The sequence below is a fragment of the Mesoplodon densirostris genome, chromosome 15, assembly GCF_025265405.1.
Source record: "Mesoplodon densirostris isolate mMesDen1 chromosome 15, mMesDen1 primary haplotype, whole genome shotgun sequence".
NCBI classification, from domain to species: Eukaryota; Metazoa; Chordata; class Mammalia; order Artiodactyla; family Ziphiidae; genus Mesoplodon; species Mesoplodon densirostris.
Window position 1 is genome coordinate 78,155,419 of NC_082675.1, and position 21,655 is coordinate 78,177,073.

Here is a 21,655-nt window from a genome sequence, read left to right on the forward strand (position 1 = left end):
TTCTCTTGAACCAGGAAAGCACTGTGGGTTTGTTATTCCAACACACACACACTGACCCCGGGGAGAGTTTCTGAATCAGGTGTCTGGTCTTGGTATGAAGCAGTGAGTACTACTTATTTTTCAAAGGCTATTTATACAGACTATTGGAGCCAAAGAGGAGAGAGACAGAAACATTTTGTTTCTGTGTGTGTGTGTCTCTTTTCTTTTTAACTATAAAAGAACTTTAAAAAGTCCATGTAGTGAAAGATTTCACCTCCTAGTTACTAAAGTAAAGAAGGCTAATTGGCTTCCTAAAGAGACACAAAAGAAACCAAAAAGTCACATGCATCAAATTGTTATTTTTCATAGGTTTCTGTTTTAAAATTTTTCAAAAATTTCTCGAAGTTTCAGAGGACATCAATGACCACTTGGATGGCCTAAAAAAGCATCTGGTTTTGCCTCTTACTAGGCAGAGTGACTTGATTTTGCAGAACCTCTGTTTCCTCATCCGTAATTCCACTTCCTACCCTCGGGGGAGGTTACTGGGGTCAAATAATCTTCTATCCATAAAAGTGTTACACCCAGAGTGTGGCACATATTGGGGTTCAATTAATGTTAGCTTCCTTCCTTCCTCCTGATTGTCAGTGACGGAGCCAATGACCAACATTGTGGGAAACGGGAATGGGGATCTGGTAGGGTCAGTAGGGGTAATGGGGAAAGTGCTCCAAACATTTGAGCCCAAATAGTAGGTCTTCTTTAATCTTATATTGAGCATGGTAATCCATTTTAAACTGATGTACGGGCTGTATCATACTAATATATTAATTTTAAGGCAGAACACTATGTTTTCAGCTATTCATTTTTAAGAAGCCCTTCAACCTCCTCCGGGTAAATTGCGATACTACTAGAAGAACCTCAAAAGAAATACAAGAAGCTAATATATTGCCCCATCAGCACTCTTGTATTGAATTCCCCTGTTTTTGCTATGTTGTAGCCCCAATATTATTACATTGTTAATTATTTGCCTGTTTACTGTTCTGACCTCCCCACAATGTTGGATTCACAGGAGGTATGAGAGACAGTCCACAGCTGCTCTGTTTTCTGTTATAGCCCCGGCACTCTTACAATTATTTGTTGAATGAATGAAGCTGAACTAATGCATAAGCCACATGCCCTTTAGGAACTGAGGAAATCCTACTGATGAAAGCTCCACCATTTTTTCAGTTCAAAAACCACTTCACTCACCAAATTTATGTTGGTTACCTAAAGACAGGAGCCCGATCTTAGAAGTAAATAAAAACATAGATCGCTAGTTAGATACCAATAATCAGAAACAATCGTTTATATATAATTCCACTTGCCCCCTGCTGAAACGGGCTGTTCTCTAGAACCCTCACGTCGAGTTTTAGCAAATTCTCACATCCACCACACTACCGTCCCCTTAGAAGGCGTTTCAAGGTCAAGTGTGCCCAGCGCACGAGTCCATCCACGGGCATCACATGGCAAACAGTTAGATGTCCCTCTGCCGTTAACATGAAACATATCTCAAAAGCTGTATCACAGGAAGGAAAATAACCTGAAACGCGAGACTACATTTTAATTTTCCTGAAAATGTTTGCGATAAAGAGCAGTAGAGGATGCTATTTTCCAAAATTAGATATACGTGATTAGGTTTCTATTGAGGAATCCGTGTCCTTATGAAAACACACCCTGAGAAGCACCACAGTATAAAGAAATATCCTGGGGGCCTCCCTGGTGGCGCAGTGGTTGAGAGTCCGCCTGCCGATGCAGGGGACACGGGTTCGTGCCCCGATCCCGGAGGATCCCACGTGCCGCGGAGCGGCTGGGCCCGCGAGCCATGGCCGCGGAGCCTGTGTGTCCGGAGCCTGTGCTCCGCAACGGCAGAGGCCACAACAGTGAGAGGCCCGCGTACCGCAAAAAAAAAAAAAAAAAAAAAAAAAAGAAATATCCTGGAGTCTGGCACTGAATTCCCGCTTCTCTTGACCTACTGGCTCTCACGTAGCTTTGTTAGTCCAAGTTTTCTCTTCACGTGTGAATAAACAAATAACAAAAAGAATGCGGGAAGAGGAAGGCAGAGAGAAGTGGGAATATATCAATAATACCGGCCTTACCTAGAGTTTTGTGAAGATCAAACGGGCCAACAGATGCGAATTCCTTCAGAAACTTTAAAATCCTCCATCAAGGCAAGAGACTACTGTGGTCATGTTTTCACCTGGAAAATAATTCTATGGAAACTGCCTTTCATAACTGAATTCTTTCTTCAAATACACCTTTATTAACTGATTGTTGATGAAGATTTATTGCAATGTGAATACCAACAAAATTAAGTTTTCAACCAGGCAGTGTTAATTTAAGAGAATGGCAAATTTAAAAAATACTCTTCTAGGGCTTCCCTGGTGGCGCAGTGGTTGAGAATCTGCCTGCCGATGCAGGGGACACGGGTGCGAGCCCTGGTCTGGGAGGATCCCACGTGCCGTGGAGCAACTAGGCCCATGAGCCACAACTACTGAGCCTGCGCGTCTGGAGCCTGTGCTCCGCAACAGGAGAGGCCGCGATAGTGAGAGGCCCGCACACCGCGATGAGGAGTGGCCCCCACTTGCCGCAACTAGAGAAAGCCCTCGCACAGAAACGAAGACCCAACACAGCCATAAATAAATAAATAAATAAATAAAAGAAATGCATTTCCATTAAAAAAAGAAGAAGAAAAACTCTTCTATAACCAGAAGGTTGACTGTATTCTTTTCAAAGCGACAAGAGAAGAAAGACGGCTGTAACTGAAGAAGAAATGAGCAATGCTTTGAAGCGTTCAGTCAGTCGCTGAATCTTCCTAAGAACCTCTCCACTCCAGTCCTCACCATCGCTCAAAGCCAGCAATGCCCTGCCCTCCTTGCTACGGTGCCTCTTCGTCAGGAACACGTGTCTGCTCGTTTCCTGAGCTAACCTCCCACCTGTCGCTAACATCGCCAGGCTCCTTAAGCACGCGGAGCCAGAGTGACCTTTGTAGAATAAAGCCCGCCGTGGTGGTACAACTCCAGCCTCATCTTTCTGATCCCCTCGCTGGCACTCCCCATGCCAGCCAGGCTGGGCCTCCCCGTCCCTGCAGCTCCCCACGTGCTCTCTTGCCTCTGGCCTTTGTTCTCCGGGTTCTGTGTGCGGGGGCCGTCTCTGCCCCTCCTCCCCACATCCCTACCTAGGTTACTTCCAGCTCATCCTCCAGGCCTCAGCTCCCTTTCCTGGGAAAACTTCCCTGACTCTAATAAATGCCCCGACTGGGGTTGCACTTCTTCACCCCCCAGCTTCCCCCCTCCCCAGCCCCTACCCTAACCCCACTCTTCTGCAGTTGCTGTTTCATGAACTCCACCCGCCAAGACTGCAAGCCAGCTCTCTGCAGCTCTCACCTCCCCAGGCTGGCCTACAGCATGCAGCCAATGGGGAAGAAATGTGCGCGATAAAGGAATCTCCTGTCTGCTATAACTGTGTGATCCAACACACACACACACACACACACACACAGACACAGAGCAACGATTTTCCGGAAAACACAGAGATGCAAGTGGGCCCTACCTAATATGAACAAGGACATCCTTTTCAACTTCATTCCGAGCCAAACAGGTAGAGAGCTTTGAAGGAAGAGTCAAGTGTCTCAACTCGTATTAAATTTCCCCAAAGTTTCCACATTTGAAAACCACTAATTTACTCACTGGCCATGCCCTTTCAATATTCCCTACAAAAGGTATTTTCAAATTCCATTTGACATGTACTTTCATCAGTTAATTTTTAATTGAGCCAAATATTAAATGCTCACATTAACCGGACAAAGCGTGTTTAGCTACTGATTTGCAGTGACAGCTTGTGTTATTCTCACACACAGGCCAAGCATGAAATAGAAAACTAATAACCCCTCAAGTGTATTCTCAAAGTATCATTTATGGGAAAGAAAACTACATTCAAAGGAAACTTGTGCAATGGCTGTTATTTTTTTTCCCCTGAGCCGCAAGCTGTTACAAAGCAGGGAAGCTCATTTTCTCATGGATCCGGAGGAGCTCAAGAATCCCACTGTCACTGGATGGATTCATTAAGAAGGACTCTGGCAGCAGCACAGGGGACAGATACTTCGGAGAACGGGCCAATTACCTGGGTGTCCTTTATAATTTGAAGTTTCTGAATTCACTCATCGATAAGCCACTCGAAGAGGGTCTGGCAGTAGTAACATAATGCACAGATGGCCACGGAAGAAATGACAGGGAAGAATGGAAGATGGGGGAGAAAAGAGAATTTGCTTGTGGTTTCATTCATGGGGACAGATCTGTAAGCTGACACATCCCTCTCTTGAAAAAGCCTCTGGAGAAGCATGGTCAAGCTTCATTACAAGTAAACAAATCATACAATCTTTCTCTAACAGATGACAAACGATGAGCAACGATGCTTTTGAGTTTGCTTCATGCCAAGGAACGAGGATTCTCAAAATGCAAATTCCACCAGTTCTTAAAAACCACAAAAAGGCTGTGATGCTTGCTTCAACCAGAACAGAGAACTTAGCCCAAAGCTGCCAGGACAGTGGTTTGCTCCGTGCCACCCTTGGTGGTCTTCTTGTTGGTCAGTGTCTGGAGAAATGAAATCCTAGGTTCTCTTTCTTCTGGGAACACTGAGCTGTACCGACTCCCACCTTGTACTGGCTGCTTGTTTTTAGGGGAGAATAACTATGGGACCATTTATCCTTGTGACTTTTATGCTATAGTTGTTTTATACTTTAGCTACAGCAATAATAAGAGAGGAAAACCCACTTTGTCCCCACTGTGAGAACCATGAACAAGTCCTGCTTTTTTTAATGATAAGATAAAAAAATAATGAATAATTTTAGATGTCAAGACTTTGACTGTCTGAACTGGGCCTGAGATGAGAAACACGAGAATTGAGAGCAACTGCGCACATATATGCAGACTGTGTGCACGTATTTTTTGTATAAACAGACACAACGTGACAATCAATGGGCTAGTCTCTAATATTAGCATTAAGGACTTTCATGAAAGTTGAATGTTTATTATAAAGCAACATCTAGAAGATTCCTTTTCAGGTATGAATGACAAACTTTTTCAATTCAATGGTGAGGGATGAAATCAAAACACTTCAGGTATTTTTCTTTGTTCATTGCTACTAAATATTAATGGATCAGTGGGATGGGACATTTGGAACACATATGTCCCTATAATGGGATGTTACAGAGTGGGACACACATACTCTATTTAATAAGTGCAGTGGGACATTAGTTGGTTAGGGTGAGTTTGATGTCCAAAGTGATCATAATCCATTTATTCAATCAACAATCATTCTGTGCACCTAATATCTACTATGCTGGGTGCAGGTTAAATGTAATAGGAGGACTATTTTTTTTTAATTTATTTATTTTTTGGCTGCGGCATGCGGCATGTGGGTTCTTAGTTCCCCGACCAGGGATCGAACCCACGCCCCCTGCAGTGGAACCTCGGAGTCTTTACCACTGTACCGCCAGGGAAGTCCCAGGACTATTTTATTAAGTAAGGAAGTGCCAGTGAAGGAGAAAACCTTGACTGTTTAAGACCCCTACAAAGGGAGGACAGTATTAGCATGTTGAAACGACACTAATCTGACTCAAGGTGAATTATCTTCTAAGTAGGCAAACTGGCTGTGGGGAACCAAGCTCTGAACAGTAAAACTTCAAGTTAATCACCTTCATTCAAACCACAGAAGTCCTCAGAGGATTTTGGGGGAAAGGCGGTGTAGAAACAGCAGTAATAAAAGAAGGTAGAATCAGCAGGGGCAGCTAGGACCACTTTTGGAAATAAAGAGGAAAATGGGAAATCTACATGGTCTGGGGAAAAGGCATAGGGTATTCCTGCCCCAACTTCTCTCTTCTAGATCCTTAAGACCAGCTGCTGCTGGGCATTTCTACTTGGATATCCTATTGGGAGCTCAAGTTGAAAATGTCCAAATTAAGTTCATCACACGTATCCCACAGAACAGTCATTGTTCTTATCTTTCCTTTCTCTCTGAAGGACAATATCATTTCTTGAGCCAGCTGGGCTTTGAACTTGTGTCCTCTGCTTCTTTCCCTCCCTCATTTCTCACGTTCAATCTGTTCTCAGTCCTTTGGGTTCACTTCTCCACCAGCCCCCCACACCTGTCCCCATTCCCCCACTGCCACGGTTCCAACTTCCTGCCTGGCCTCCCACTGTCCAGCCTCAGTCATTGTCAATCTTCCACAAGCCCACACATCCCACCTTGTCTCAGAACCCTTTCGATATCCTTTTAACATCTACCAAGTTAAACACCAACCTCTCAACTTAGGGCCAGTCTTATCTTACCAGAGATCTCTCAGACTCTTTACAATCCCCCAGCAAACGCCTCATGCACTCCTGCCTGCTCTGCATCCTCCAGCCCAGCTACCTGGAATGCCCTCTCCCCACATCTCCCAACTATTATCTCCTGCATAAAGCTCTTCCAGATCCCCTTCTAGCTGGCCTGGATCGCTCCGTCCGCTAAAGTGTGTAAAGGATTACAGCACTTTACACAGTACTTGTCTTAGTCTCACTATTGGTAGGCAAGTTCCTTAGAGGCAAAGGTTATCGTCCACATTTTCCACTCAAGTGAAACATCTGGCATAGAGCTTTGCACATAGTAGGCCCTCAATAAATGTTTTCTCAATGGAAAAAGGTAGTGTGCATGCTCTACAGAATAACAAGGTCTTTATAATACTTTCCGTTCCCATCACTGCCCTGGTTGCTAGGAACCCCCTGGGGATAAGATTTGCAAACAACTGCTCATTTTCCTTGATTAACACTTCTTATTGTTTTCTCCTTTTTTTTTTTGGAAGGGATTATTTGTTTGTTTGTTTGTTTATTTATGGTTGTATTGGGTCTTCGCTGCTGTGTGCAGGCTTGCTCTAGTTGAGGTGAGCGGGGGCTACTCTTCGTTGCGGTGCGCAGGCTTCCCATTGCGGTGGCTTCTCTTGTTGTGGAGCACAGGCTCTAGGCGCACAGGCTTCAGTACTTGTGGCACGCGGGCTCAGTAGTTGTGGCTTGTGGGCTCTAGAGCACAGGCTCGGTAGTTGTGGCACACGGGCTTAGTTGCTCTGTGGCATGTGGGATCTTCCCAAACCAGGGCTCAAACCTGGGCCCCTGCACTGGCAGGCAGATTCTTATCACATCATTTTCTTCTTATACTGTCACTTAAATATTTAGTAAGTGGCTCTGCATTATTATACTTAAAATTTTGTTAGAAAATAGCTCCAAACCACCTCTAAAAGTTTTCAGCTTTAAAAAGAGAGAGGAAAAAAAAGAGAGAGAGAGAGAGAGAGAGAGAGGTACATAGACACATATCCCAGCAGGAATTTATAAAGAAAATAGCTAGGAGAGACTTTCAAGATGGCGGAGGAATAAGACGTGGCGATCACCTTCCTCCCCACAAACACATCAGAAATACATCTACATGTGGAACAACTCCTACAGAACACCTACTAACTGCTGGCAGAAGACCTCAGACTTCCCAAAGGCAAGAAACTCCCCATGTGCCTGGCCGTGTGGCTGACAGGGTCTTGGTGCTCCGGCAGGGTGTCAGGCCTGTGCCTCTGAGGTGGGAGAGCCGAGGTCAGGACACTGGTCCACAAGAGACCTCTCAGTTCCACATAATATCAAATGGCGAAAGCTCTCCCAGAGATCTCTATCTCAATGCTGAGACCCAGCTCCACTCAACGACCAGCAAGCTACAGTAATAGACACCCTATGCCAAACAACTAGCAAGACAGGAACACTACCCCACCCATTAGCAGAGAGGCTGCCTAAAATCATAATAAGATCACAGACACCCCAAAACACACCACTGTAAGCGGTCTTGTCCACCAGAAAGACAAGATCCAGCCTCATCCACCAGACCACAAGCACCAGTCCCCTCCACCAGGAAGCCTACAAAACCCACTAAGCCAACCTTACCCACTGGGGGCAGACACCAAAAACAGTGGGAACTACGAATCTGCAGCCTGCGAAAAGGAGACCCCTAACACAGTAAGTTAAGCAAAATTAGAAGACAGAGAAACACACAGCAGATGAAGGAGCAAGGTAAAAACCCACCAGACCAAACAAATGAAGAGGAAACAGGCAGTCTACCTGAAAAATAGTTCAGAGTAATGATAGTAAAGATGATCCAAAATCTTGGAAAGAGAATGGAGAAAATACAAGAAACATTTAAGAAGGACCAAGAAGAACTAAAGAGCAAACAAACAGTGATGAACAACACAGTAAGTGAAATTAAAAATTCTCTAGAAGAAATCAATAGCAGAATAACTGAGGCAGAAAAACAGATAAGTGACCTGGAAGATAAAATAGTGGAAATAACTACCGCAGAGCAGAATAAAGAAAAAAGAATGAAAAGAATTGAGGACAGTCTCAGAGACCTCTGGGACAAAATTAAATGCACCAACATTCGAATTATAGGGGTCCCAGAAGAAGAAGAGAAGAAGAAAGGGACTGAGAAAATATTTGAAGAGATAATAGTTGAAAACTTCCTTAACATGGGAAAGGAAATAGTATATCAAGTCCAGGAAGCACAGAGGGTCCAATACAGTACAAATCCAAGGAGAAACACTCCAAAACACATATTAATCAAACTATCAAAAATCAACTACAAATAAAAAATATTAAAAGCAGCAAGGGAAAAACAACAAATAAAATATAAGGGAACCCCCATAAGGTTAACAGCTGATCTTTCAGGAGAAATTCTGCAAGCCAGAAAGGAGTGGCAGGACATATTTAAAGTGATGAAAGGGAAAAACCTACAACCAAGATTACTCTACCCAGCAAGGATCTCATTCAGCTTTGATGGAGAAATTAAAACCTTTACAGACAAGCAAAAGCTAAGAGAATTCAGCACCACAAAACCAGCTGTACAACAAATGCTAAAGGAACTTCTCTAGGCAGGAAACACAAGAGAAGGAAAAGACCTACAATAACAAACCCAAAACAATTAAGAAAATGGTAATAGGAACATACATATCGATAACTACCTTAAATGTAAATGGATTAAATGCTCCAACCAAAAGATATAGACTGGCTAAATGGATACAAAAACATAACCCATATATATGGTGTCTACAAGAGACCCACTTCAGACCTAGGGACACATACAGACTGAAAGTCAGGGGATGGAAAAAGATATTCCATGCAGATGGAAATCAAAAGAAAGCTGGAGTAGCAATTCTCGTATCAGACAAAATAGTTTAAAATAAAGACTATTACAAGAGACAAAGAAGGACACTACATAATGATCAAGGGATCAAACCAAGAAGAAGATAGAACAATTGTAAATATTTATGCACCCAACATAGGAGCACCTCAATACATAAGGCAAATGCTAACAGCCATAAAAGGGGAAAGCAACAGTAACACAATCATAGTAGGGAACTTTAACACCCCACTTTCACCAATGGACAGATCATCCAAAATGAAAATAAATAAGGAAACACAAGCTTTAAATGATACATTAAACAAGATGGGCTTAATTGATATTTATAGGACATTCCATCCAAAAACAACAGAATACACTTTCTTCTCAAGTGCTCATGGAACATTCTCCAGGACAGATCATATCTTGGGTCACAAATCAAGCCTTGGTAAATTTGGGAAAATTGAAATTGTATCAAGTATCTTTTCAGACCACAACGCTATGAGACTAGGTATCAACTACAGGAAAAAATCTGTAACAATTACAAACACATGGAGGCTAAACAATACACCACTAAATAACCAAGAGATCACTGAAGAAATCAGAGAAAATTTAAAAATACCCAGAAACAAATGACAATGAAAACACGATGACCCAAAACCTATGGGATGCAGCAAAAGCAGTTCTAAGAGGGAAGTTTAGAGCAATACAATCCTACCTCAAGAAACAAGAAACATCTCAAATAAACAACCTAACCTTACACCTAAAGCAATTAGAGAAAGAAGAACAAAAAAACCCCCAAAGTTAGCAGAAGGAAAGAAATCATAAAGATCAGATCAGAAATAAATGAAAAAGAAATGAAAGAAACAATAGCAAAGATCAATAAAACTAAAAAATGGTTCTTTGAGAAGAAAAACAAAATTGATAAACTATTAGCCAGACTCATCAAGAAAAACAGGGAGAAGACTCAAATCAATAGAATCAGAAATGAAAAAGGAGAAGTAACAACTGACACTGCAGAAATACAAAGGATCATGAAAGATTACTACAAGCAACTCTATGCCAATAAAATGGACAACCTGGAAGAAATGGACAAATTCTTAGAAAAGCACAACCTTCCGAGGCTGAACCAGGAAGAAACAGAAAATATGAACAGACCAATCGCAAGCACTGAAATTGAGACTGTGATTAAAAATCTTCCAACAAACAAAAGCCCAAGACCAGATGGCTTCACAGGAGAATTCTATCAAACATTTAGAGAAGTGCTAACACCTATCCTTCTCAAACTCTTTCAAAATATAGCAGAGGGAGGAACACTCTCAAACTCATTCTACGAGGCCATCATCACTCTGATACCAAAACCAGACAAAGATGTCACAAAGAAAGAAAACTACAGGCCAATATCACTGATGAACATAGATGCAAAAATCCTCAACAAAATACTAGCAAACAGAATCCAAGAGCACATTAAAAGGATCATACACCATGATGAAGTGGAGTTTATCCCAGGAATGCAAGGATTCTTCATTATATGAAAATCAATCAACATGATACACCATATTAACAAATTAAAGGAGAAAAACCATATGATCATCTCAAGAGATGCAGAAAAAGCTTTTGACAAAATTCAACATCCATTTATGATAAAAATCCTCCAGAAAGTAGGCACAGAGGGAACTTACCTGAATATAGTAAAGGCCATATATGACAAACCCACAGCCAACATCGTTCTCAATGGTGAAAAACTGAAACCATTCCCTCTAAGATCAGGAACAAGACAAGGTTGTCCACTCTCACCGTTATTATTCGACATAGTTTTGGAAGTTTTAGTCACAGCAGTCAGAGAAGAAAAAGAAATAAAAGGAACCCAAATTGGAAAAGAAGTAAAGCTGTCACTGTTTGCAGATGACATGATACTATAGAGAATCCTAAAGATGCTACCAGAAAACTACTAGAGCTAATCAATGAATTTGGTAAAGTAGCAGGATACAAAATTAAAATGCACAGAAATCTCTTGCATTCCTAAACACTATTGATGAAAAATCTGAAAAAGAAATTAAGGGAACACTCCCATTTACCACTGCAACAAAAAGAATAAAATATCTTGGAATAAACCTACCTAAGGAGACAAAAGGCTTGAATGCAAAAAATTATACGACACTGATGAAAGAAATTAAAGATGATACAGACAGACGGAGAGATATACCATGTTCTTGGATTGGAAGAATCAATTTCGTGAAAATGACTATTACTACCCAAAGCAATCTATAGATTCAATTCAATCCCTATCAAACACCAATGGCATTTTTCACAGAACTAGAACAAAAAATTTCACAATTTGTATGGAAACACAAAAGACCCCAAATAGCCAAAGCAGTCTTGAGAAAGCAAAACGGAGCTGGAGGAATCAGGCTCCTTGACTTCAGACTATACTACAAAGCTACAGTAATCAAGACAATATGGTACTGGCACAAAAATAGAAATATAGATCAATGGAACAGGATACAAAGCCCAGAGATAAACCCACGCACATATTGTCACCTTATCTTTGATAAAGGAGGCAAGAATATACAATAGAGAAAAGACAGCCTCTTCAACAAGTGGTGCTGGGAAAACTGGACAGCAACATGCAAAAGAATGAAATTAGAACACTCCCCAACACCATACACAAAAATAAACTCAAAATGGATTAAAGACCTAAATGTAAGTCCAGACACTATAAAACTCTAAGAGGAAAACATAGGCAGAACACTCTATGACATAAATCACAGCAAGATCCTTTTTGACCCACCTCCTAGAGAAATGGAAATAAAAATAAAAATAAACAAATGGGACCTAATGAAACTTAAAAGCTTTTGCACAGCAAAGGAAACCATAAATAAGACGAAAATACAACCCTCAGAATGGGAGAAAATATTTGCAAATGAAGCAACTGACAAAGGATTAACCTCCAAAATTTACAAGCAGCTCATGCAGCTCAATATCAAAAAAACAAACAACCCAATCCAAAAATGGGCAGAAGACCTAAATAGACATTTCTCCAAAGAAGACATACAGATTGCCAACAAACACATGAAAGGGTGATCAACATCACTAATCATTAGAGAAATGCAAATCAAAACTACAATGAGGTATCACCTCATACCAGTCAGAATGGCCATCACCAAAAATTCTACAAACAATAAATGCTGGAGAGGGTGTGGAGAAAAGGGAACCCTCTTGCACTGTTGGTGGGAATGTAAGTGGATACAGCCCCTATGGAGAACAGTATGGAGGTTCCTTAAAAAACTAAAAATAGAACTACCATATGACCCAGCAATGCCACTACTGGGCATATACCCTAGGAAAACCATAATTGAAAAAAACCATAATTGAAAAAGAGTCATGTACCACAATGTTCATTGCAGCTCTGTTTACAATAGCCAGGACATGGAAGCAACCTAAGTGTCCATCGACAGATGAATGGATAAAGAAGATGTGGCACATATATACAATGGAATATTACTCAGCCATAAAAAGAAACGAAATTGAGTTATGTGTAGTGAGGCGGATGGACCTAGAGTCTGTCATACAGAGTGAAGTAAGTCAGAAAGAGAAAGACAAATACCGTATGCAAACACATATATATGGCATCTAAAAAAAAAAAAAAGGTTCTGAAGAACCTAGGGGCAGGACAGGAATAAAGACACAGACGTAGAGAATAGACTTGAGGACACAGGGAGCAGGAAGGGTAAGCTGGGACGAAGAGAGTGGCATGGACATATATACACTACCAAATGTAAAATAGATAGCTAGTAGAAAGCAGCTGCATAACACAGGGAGATAAGCTCGGTGCTAGAGGGGTGGGATAGGGAGGGTGGGAGGAAGATGTAATAGGGAGGAGATATAGGGATATATGTATATGTATAGCTGATTCGCTTTGTTATAAAGCAGAAACTAACACACCATTGTAAAGCAATTATACTCCAATAAAGATGTTTAAAAAAAGAAAATAGCTAGGAGATAGTCCTGAAATTTTAGACTGGCATCCTTTATAGACTTTCTTTTTTTCCCAAGAGATAAAATATCAATATGTAAAGATGATGATATAATTTGTAATTAATTTTATTCCTATGCTAATTGTAAGAAGGCACTGAACTAAGAAGACTAAGTTTTTGTCCCATATTCCCTTTGAAAATTCTAATGCATCTCAGTAGAATATTCGGCCGCAATTGAATTTCAAAGGTAATACATAGGTATGACATTCATCGTGCTGTAAAGCAGAAGAAATCTTAGTATTTGTGAAGAAGAGTTGGAAAAAGTCAGGAAAAGACAACCTGCAACACTCAGGCCTTGTTTGGTGCTCCAAGCATTAGAAGTCATAAACTCCCCGTATTCTTTCACAGCTTAAGAAAAGACAGTTAAAAAACAGAGAAATACAGTAACTGGAACTGTCACAAGAAAGATGTATTGGTCTCAATGGTAAAATCTCCCTTGGAAAATTTAAGCTTCACTTGACACAGTGGGTCCTTGGGCTAGTTTCAGGAGAAGTAAGAAGGAGAGTGGGGGCAGTCATAAGCTTCTGACTCATTATGCTGAAGCTCCAGAGAGCTGATTAGCCAATTATTAACTAAAAACGGAATATGGCTCCATCCCTGAAATTCTGAAGGCAAAACAAGGAGCAGAATGGAAATACTGATGCCAGTGAAATTGCTCGTAGAATCTGGTCCATCGCCTAAGAAAATCAGCCAAGTAGCCCTTAGTGCTTTTGTAACTGCTACCAATGGCCACGCCAGCATGTCAGGGAGATTCTCTTGCTAACATGTTTAAGAGGGCGTTTGGGGAAGTAATCTTTAGTGTAAGTTATTTTAGTTGTTTAGTTAGTCAAACTTTATCTAAGGCTAGAGTATAACCCTCACTCTACTCTCACACTGCAGAGATCAGAGCTAGTACAAACTCTTCCAGAAGATTCTATGTTTTCCCTGCACAGGTTTGGAATTTATGATCTCTGGAGGGAAAGCATCATATCTGATGACAGAATTTTTCCTTGCCCGGTTGCCTGTAGCAAGATTGGAGTCAGGGTTATAATATTCCAGCTTGGGCAGACCCCTTTTCTGCCCACTTGCTGGTTATCTAGACATAATGCCCTTTCCTTCAGGTGAATCCCACCCTTCACATGTTGGAAGGTGACAAAGAGCTACCCCTTGGAGGTCTCCCTGTGGTGGGGTGACGGACAGGTAGGGGTCAGTGATGGAGGTTGGCGGGAGTGGGGAGGGTTCCCGATGAGAAAGCCCACACGGCTTTGGAGAAACAATCATTCCGTCATCATTCTCACTGGAGGACAGCTGGGTTTATCTTTTGTCTGGCAAATAAAGAGCAGAGAAATCGTGTTGGCACGACAAAATCGAGCACAGATCAGAACACGCAGCAATCTAGGAAAATACTTTTAGAGATGAAAATGGCTTTGTCGTAACTTCAAAAGTTTTACAACCTCCATTTAAAGAAAGATGTTAGATGGTAAACACCTGCTGTTCAGGAACACAAACGTCACAGTGGACTAGGAATTTCTATAAGTAGCGTTTTGGAAGAGAAGCCTCTTAATAAACAGAACAGTGCTAGAACCTAAAACCACACCGAAACAAAAGGTTTTGTTTTAATCTCTCCCCTGTTCTGGTTCAGATCGACTTGGACTTGTCTGCATACCAGAATGATTTAAGAAAGATAGTTCTTCAAATTAATCTATTCTAATCAACCTCATCAGAGTCTCGGGTGTCTTTTACCAAAAAAAAAAAAATTAATGAAATACTTTAAAAACTGCAGGCTAGTGTTTATTAAGTCTTCATAATATGTAGAAAGAGCACCTAATGGGTAAATATTTACCAAGGGAACTCCCCCTGCCTTTCAGTTCTCTTAAGCGAACGTCCGTGTAACAGAGTATTTTCTAAATCATCTATATTTCTCTTCCTAGTTAAATTAGGCCTAATGCACACATGAACAACCATATGGTTAGAAATAACTTTTTCAGACAAAGATTGAAGTGTATGCAAAATAACACATCCTTAGGGTTTTGTTTTGTTTTGTTTCTTCTTTTTCCCTCTAAATCTGAGAGTTTAGAATCATCTTATCAGGCTGTGTGGCAACTGAGTTCACGACGACATCTCCAGCCCTGGTCTGTGAGGGCATCCAGGGCAGGGGAAAAGCCTTCCTCCCTGGACCCCCAAACTAGCCCAGGGCCGGGCACATAGAAGACTTGCAGTCATGTCTGTTGAATAACTGTCTCCGTCCTTGGCTGACTCTCATCGTTAACCGCGTTTCGACGTCAAGCACTGATTTTGTTTGAAATGAACCTCAAATACGATATATGTCTGGGGGAGAAAAAAACCTTTTTACTTGTACACTACAAATAGTGTTGTTTTTCCAGCACAAATGCGCTTCTTCTGAAATACTGCTTTGCTAAACTCTTGGCGAAGACACGATGGATGACCTCAGAAATGGGTGCGGGGACGTGCTGAGTGGGAGAGACCACCATTAATACACACAGCACCCACACACCTGCTTTATGAGTGGGTTTATCATCCTCCAAAAAGCTGACTAGGACTGGGAGTCGAGAAAAAGAAAAACTATTTACGAGTTTGGCTTAAAAAAAAAAAATCTATGGCTTTCTGTTACCTGGTGTGCTGTGTAGCCTAATAACATTTAGCAATTCTGAAATGTACTGGTTCAATCAAGGATTGCTAAAAAGATCAATCAGTTCTCACTAGAAAGCATAGCTAAAAGTAACAGGATGCACAGAAGAAAGCCATGTTTTCCACCGACATTAAACAGCAACAAAGGCCCTAAAACAGAAAAGAGAACTGAGTGAACTATAAAATTTTACAAAAGTCCCCAAAAGCAATCGCTCAACAGCACAAAACTGCAAACTCTAGGAGCAATAATGTATCTTTCTCTACAAAATAAATTACTAAAAGGGGTCATGTGATTCTTAGCAGGCAGAAAGATGCACTTTCCCAAGGAAAGTTCATCATTAAATATATTATTTAAGACTGGATCATCTTCAGGCTATTTTTAATCCTATCATTTTGCTGCCAAAATTAGCTATAAGCAGCTGAAACTCAGCCACTAGAAAACTGATGTTTTTTCATGTATTTTGTACACTAGCCTGAGAAGAGTATTGCTTTCCAGTTAATCAAACGTTTGGGTGGATGTGGACTATGTACAGAAAAGAGAAACTGCTTGCTGACCAACTAATAAAAAGGAAGCCAACCTCTACTGGATGTGGAGAAGTAAGTTCCTGTCTTCCTAAACCACAAAGACCAAATGACAAACACACAAAAAAAGTCACACCACCATGTCATCAACAGAATGAAGCCAATATCCAAGTTATGGCATGTCATTCTTGCAGCTGTCAAACATCTCACTCTCTCCTAAGACATGAAGCGAAATGTCACGTTTCTCAGTTCGGAGGGCGCCATCAATGTTCATTCACCATCAACTTGCCCAAATCTCAACCCTCTGCTTGCAAGAGCCCCTTGGTCGTGAAGTGGTCTCAGGGCCCCTAAACTCATTTACAGAATTTGAACTGTGTTACAAGGGGATCAAACAATAGCAAATGGAGCTATTAAAAGAGCTAAATTTCCTGTCTTTAACTGGAGTAGAAAAGCTATCTTACTTTCAGGGGGTCTGTAATGCCAATACAAATTGTATAGCTACCACACAAAACATTCTTGAGAGGATGGAGCTTATAATAATTTCTTTCCTGTCTCTCTTGCATTCCAGTCTATTTCTTCCAAGAGTCAGATCACTCTAGGGGACACATGGGAAATATTCAGCATCCTAGGTAATATTATGGACCCGCGGGGCCACTGGAAAGGTACACTGTAGGATCCATCCCAGATTGCCGTTTTTCCTAAAAGGCGTCTATGAGAATCGATGGTCGGTGATGGCAGCCAGCATCTCTAACTCTCACGTGCACACCAACACCTGTAGACGTGCGAACCACAGCTTCTGACTCAGAAGCTCTGGGGCGGGACCTGAGACGCTGCACCTCTAAGAAGCTCCCAGGTAATGCCCAGGCTGCTGGTCCCTGAGCCACACGTGGGAGTGGCAGGGTCTCGGACATCTCCTAGAAGCGCTGCCTCCCTCTGGAAGCCTAATTCAGACTTGGGAATAAAGCCATACTCCACTCCACCGCCAACTTCCTCTTTAGTCTTTATATAATTTGTAGACGTCTAGGACCATCTCTCAGACACCTATCATCCAAGGCCCTGCTTTCTCCAAGTTATGGAACATGGAATGCAAACTGTTTTTCCTCGGCCTCAAAAGTAGCAGCAGCAAAGAAAAAACATGTGACTTAGAATCTAAAGCCCCCGTAAGAATCGATTCAGTAGATGAGCTGATCCACCGAGTCCTGTAAACAGTACAAGTCATTGTCCAACGTTAAAAGAATGTGTTAGCTCTCTTCTGAAATTTTACCATCCTTACTGAGTCCTTTACACTGAAAGACGCAACATATTATTAGAGATGCAACACGGATTGGTGCAAATTTGGAGGAAAATCTGTATGCCAAATGCTTAAAATAAAAATTGAGGTTCATAATGCTCCTTTGAAAGGATAAGTACATCAGGCTCTCAAGTACTACCACTTTTATTATTCCAAAGTGTCCATTTATGATTGCATTTCCTGATATATACTTTTCTTTTGCCAAAGTCCTCTGCTTTCCTGTTTAGTCATCCATCTATATGTTGCCCTGAAAGCTACACATTTTACCATCAGCTATTTGTGCTTCTATATGATTTATTTTCACTATAAGAGGTTTTGTCCAAAAAAAGTTTATCATGTTCTACGGTACGTCATTGTGGTTTGGCATCATAAAATGTAGCCTCTACATTTATCAACCTCAGATACCTGTTGACCACAAAGATAGGCTCTACTAAGAAAACTCTATTTTGAAAGGAGGAAAAGGTGAGCCTTCACTTAAAAAGAAAATTCAACTGTATGAGATGTTAATATACCACAACTCGACAATAAAGATCAAGATTATATCTTAATTTCTATCATAAACATATGCCTCCATTTCCCATCTTTTTATTAAATTACTTGACACATGACAGTTACCACCATGGATTTCTTTCAACTAGAAAGAAAATTTTTAAAATTTTTTTCACAAAAATATGTAATAGTCAAACTGTTATATTAGTTCTACTTTGGTCTTAAAATGATCCTTTTGGCGTCTGGAAGTCCCTATCTCTTTGGTTATGGTGGTTAAAAATAAAACCACCTACTTAACCAAACATTTAACAAAAATATTCTTTACACACTTCACTGAATTCTTCCAGAATTACTAAAGATCTGATAATATGAGATCTCGAAAAACAAACAATTCACAAAAAGCATTTAAATTTTAGAGATTAAATGGGGATGTTTTACTTTTAAACACTGAACAGTGGCATCAATATTTTGTCAACTTTGGTCAAGTAGGATCAGATGTTCATGTCAGTCATCTACTTTTCTTGGCCTTTTCTCTTTTTGGCCCCTTACCATTAGCACACTTTGTAAACTGTAGTAAAATATGTAATGTGCTTCTTGAAATCGAATCCACCTGTAGTGACTTCTAAGCTTTTTGCTCCTGTTAGGTCCTATAAAATAATAACATTAGTAATTCTCCCTAGAGACTGTGAAAGGAAGCACTGAATTGCATCCTTTTTCAAAGACAGTTCTTCAGATTAAAAGACAAGAATTATTCCTCTTTCACTTTTTCACAAATTAATCACTTCAGATATAAAGTGTAGATGTCAATTACACTTCTTCAGTCTTAGGATCTGTACCCCTCCCCCCAAAGAACCACACACACAAAAAGAACTTTATGGTGACATGATAGAGGCTCTATCTAGCACAACAGTACCAGAAAAAAAAAAAAACAGTTCACAGATGTTCTTCAAAAATATAGGCATCAATCACTTCAGCTAAAGTCAGAGCACAAGAATCCACAGCTACGAATCAATTCTTCTACACTTTATATAGATACTCTAGATGCAAGTTTTGCCAGCAGAGGGGACCACCAAATCACGTGGATTCTAGGTGGTGAAAAGTAGAAGATACTAAAATTCCAGTAAACCTCAAAATCACACACAAGTTATAGAAATAGAACACAAGGGACGCAGCCAATGCAAATTCTGTCACAGCTTACCTCTTTACAAGCATCCAGGTGTTCTAGGGAAAAGGGCTACACTGGTTTTCCTCTTTGGGTAGATCTTACCAAGTGAGTCAGAAAAGGCATGACCTTGGTCCTCTGGGGGAGTCTGTTCTTCCAACTGGATGGTTCTCAAATTTTAGTACCAAGAAGAAACCCCCAGGGGAGCTTATTTCTGATGCGGATTGCCGGGACCCAGCCTGGCATCTAGTTTATGAGTCGTCCCTGAAATGTTCCATTTCAACAGGCTACTCAGGCCAGGTACCGTGATGAGGGGGATCCTTGGACCCCCAGTTTGAGAAACCCTGAAGGGATGCCATTTACCCCAAGATCCTACTGAACACCAAAGGTTGGATCTTTGAACCTCTATGGCTGGCAAGCAAGGGAAACAATTTTGCCGGGAAGCAATGATCACAGTTGGGTTGGCAGGGAGACCTCTGTACAGGGAAAGAGGGAGGGAAGCCACAACCCTGATTTTATTTCATTGGCTCATCAGTCTCCCTTGGCCCAGTAGCCCACCCAGACTCCAACCTCCGCATCTCAGACCCGAGAGGTCCAGCCCAGACTCACATTCAATCAAACATGCACCTACCCAGCCTCCGTTATCCTGGATCCAGGTGTGCAGGTGTCGGTTCAGGTACTCAGTCATCCACAGGGCGATGTTGTCCACCAGGGGGGACATCTCCCGGTTGACGCTCTCCACACACATGACCCCGCCGAACTCAAAGAAGGCCACAATCCTGCCCCAGTTCACCCCATCCCTGAAGAGCTCCTCCACCACCGTGGCAAAGCGTCCCCTCGCGGTGAAGGGCGTCAGGTGCAGCTGGCTGGACATCTCGGCGAAGTCGCGGCGGTAGCGACGAGAGAAGTCATCACCGGCCTGGCGCAGGGTCAGGTGGACCACAGGTGGCACGGGGCTGAGCGCAGGCCCCCCAGCGGGGGCGGCGGGGGCGGTCTGGGGCGGCGGCGGGGAGGTCCTGGATGGCGCTGGGGTGCGCCCAGGCTGGGAGGAGAAGATGCCCGGCGCGGGGGCGGCCCCCGGGGACGTGGCGCCCGCGTCTCCGGCATCCCACTCGTAGCCCCTCTGCGACAGTTTATAGTGGATGTACTTCATCACTATCTCCCGGTTATCATACCCTGTTCTCCCAGCGTGCGCCATCCTTCCCCCACGGAAAAGCAGCCGGGTACCAACAGCACCTCTCGCCCCCGCTTCCCGCGCCACGGCCCCGCACGAGAGAAGAATAGTTATAATCCAGCTATTTTATTGGATGCGCTTCGCATTCTTGGATGAGGGGGTGTCTTCAGTCACGCGGAACACTTGATTCTGGTGTTTCCCTCTTGGCATGAGATGCAGGAAATTTTTATTTAAATTCCGTTCGGATCTTTATTTCATGAGGCACATTATTAATTATTGTTAATATCAGTCTACTTCCTCCGTGATGCTGAAAGGTTAAAAAGACTAATCAGTCAAAATCAGGTGCATTTCCCTTTATACAGGTGGGTGAAAGCAGGGCACACACACTACAAGTTACACAGCTGAAAAGAATATAATAAACTGCCTGGCAATTAAACTTACTCGAATGCACTTAAAGTTAAAATCTCAACTGTTTCCATTGAAAGTTACATGAAACCCATTTCCTGTGCAAAGAACTTACTTGTATTTTTTCAGGACAGCATGATCCTCTGTCAAGTTTCCTTTTCTGTGAAAACAAATGCATAAGGCAAAGATTCCATCAATCTTCAGAACTCTCCAGTGATAGCTGCTGTGAAACTTCCAAATGAATCAGGAGTTGGGGGCGGAGGGTGTAAAAATTAGGAGAATTTCCAGTTTGATTCCCAGACTTCTTCACAGAAATGTCAATCCGTAGGAATCCCAACCGGAGATCTCAAGAGCACGAGCAAAGAAAGGCAGCGGCGGCGGCAGATGAATTACAATTTTCAGTCCAGTATTTGCAGAAGTCCTGTGATTTTCCCCCTCTCGGCAATTTACACGCGCACACACACGCGCGGGCACAGACATGGATCTCTGTCCGAGGGACCGCTTCACGCCTCCACGGGAGAGAGACAGGGACCGGGGGCCGGTGGACGAGCCGGGGACGGGGGCAGGAATCCTCCTCTGATTAAACTCCGAACAGCGAATGAATTTTCCGAAAAGCTGCTTGATAAATGAAGGCTGGACGCGCCCGGCCCGCCGGTGCCGAGCGCGAGAAGCCCGCGCTGTGTGTGGTGCGGCGAGGGCTGGGGAGAAGGACGTGGTGGGGGAGGGCTTTATTTTTTCCCTCTTTTCCTAAAAAG

At 42.2% G+C, this 21,655-nt stretch overlaps 1 protein-coding gene across 1 annotated transcript in view; it reads right to left on the minus strand.

The window, feature by feature from the left end:
- BCL2 (BCL2 apoptosis regulator) overlaps positions 1-21,655 on the minus strand; it is a 183,380-nt gene extending 161,725 nt beyond the window's left edge. Inside the window, exons 1-2 of the mRNA XM_060118778.1 lie at positions 21,016-21,655; positions 19,953-20,802 (exon numbers count right to left, since the gene is read on the minus strand). Of these exons, the coding sequence (XP_059974761.1) occupies positions 19,953-20,519 (567 nt within the window). The 5' untranslated portion in view covers positions 20,520-20,802; positions 21,016-21,655. The remainder of the gene's footprint in view (positions 1-19,952; positions 20,803-21,015) is intronic.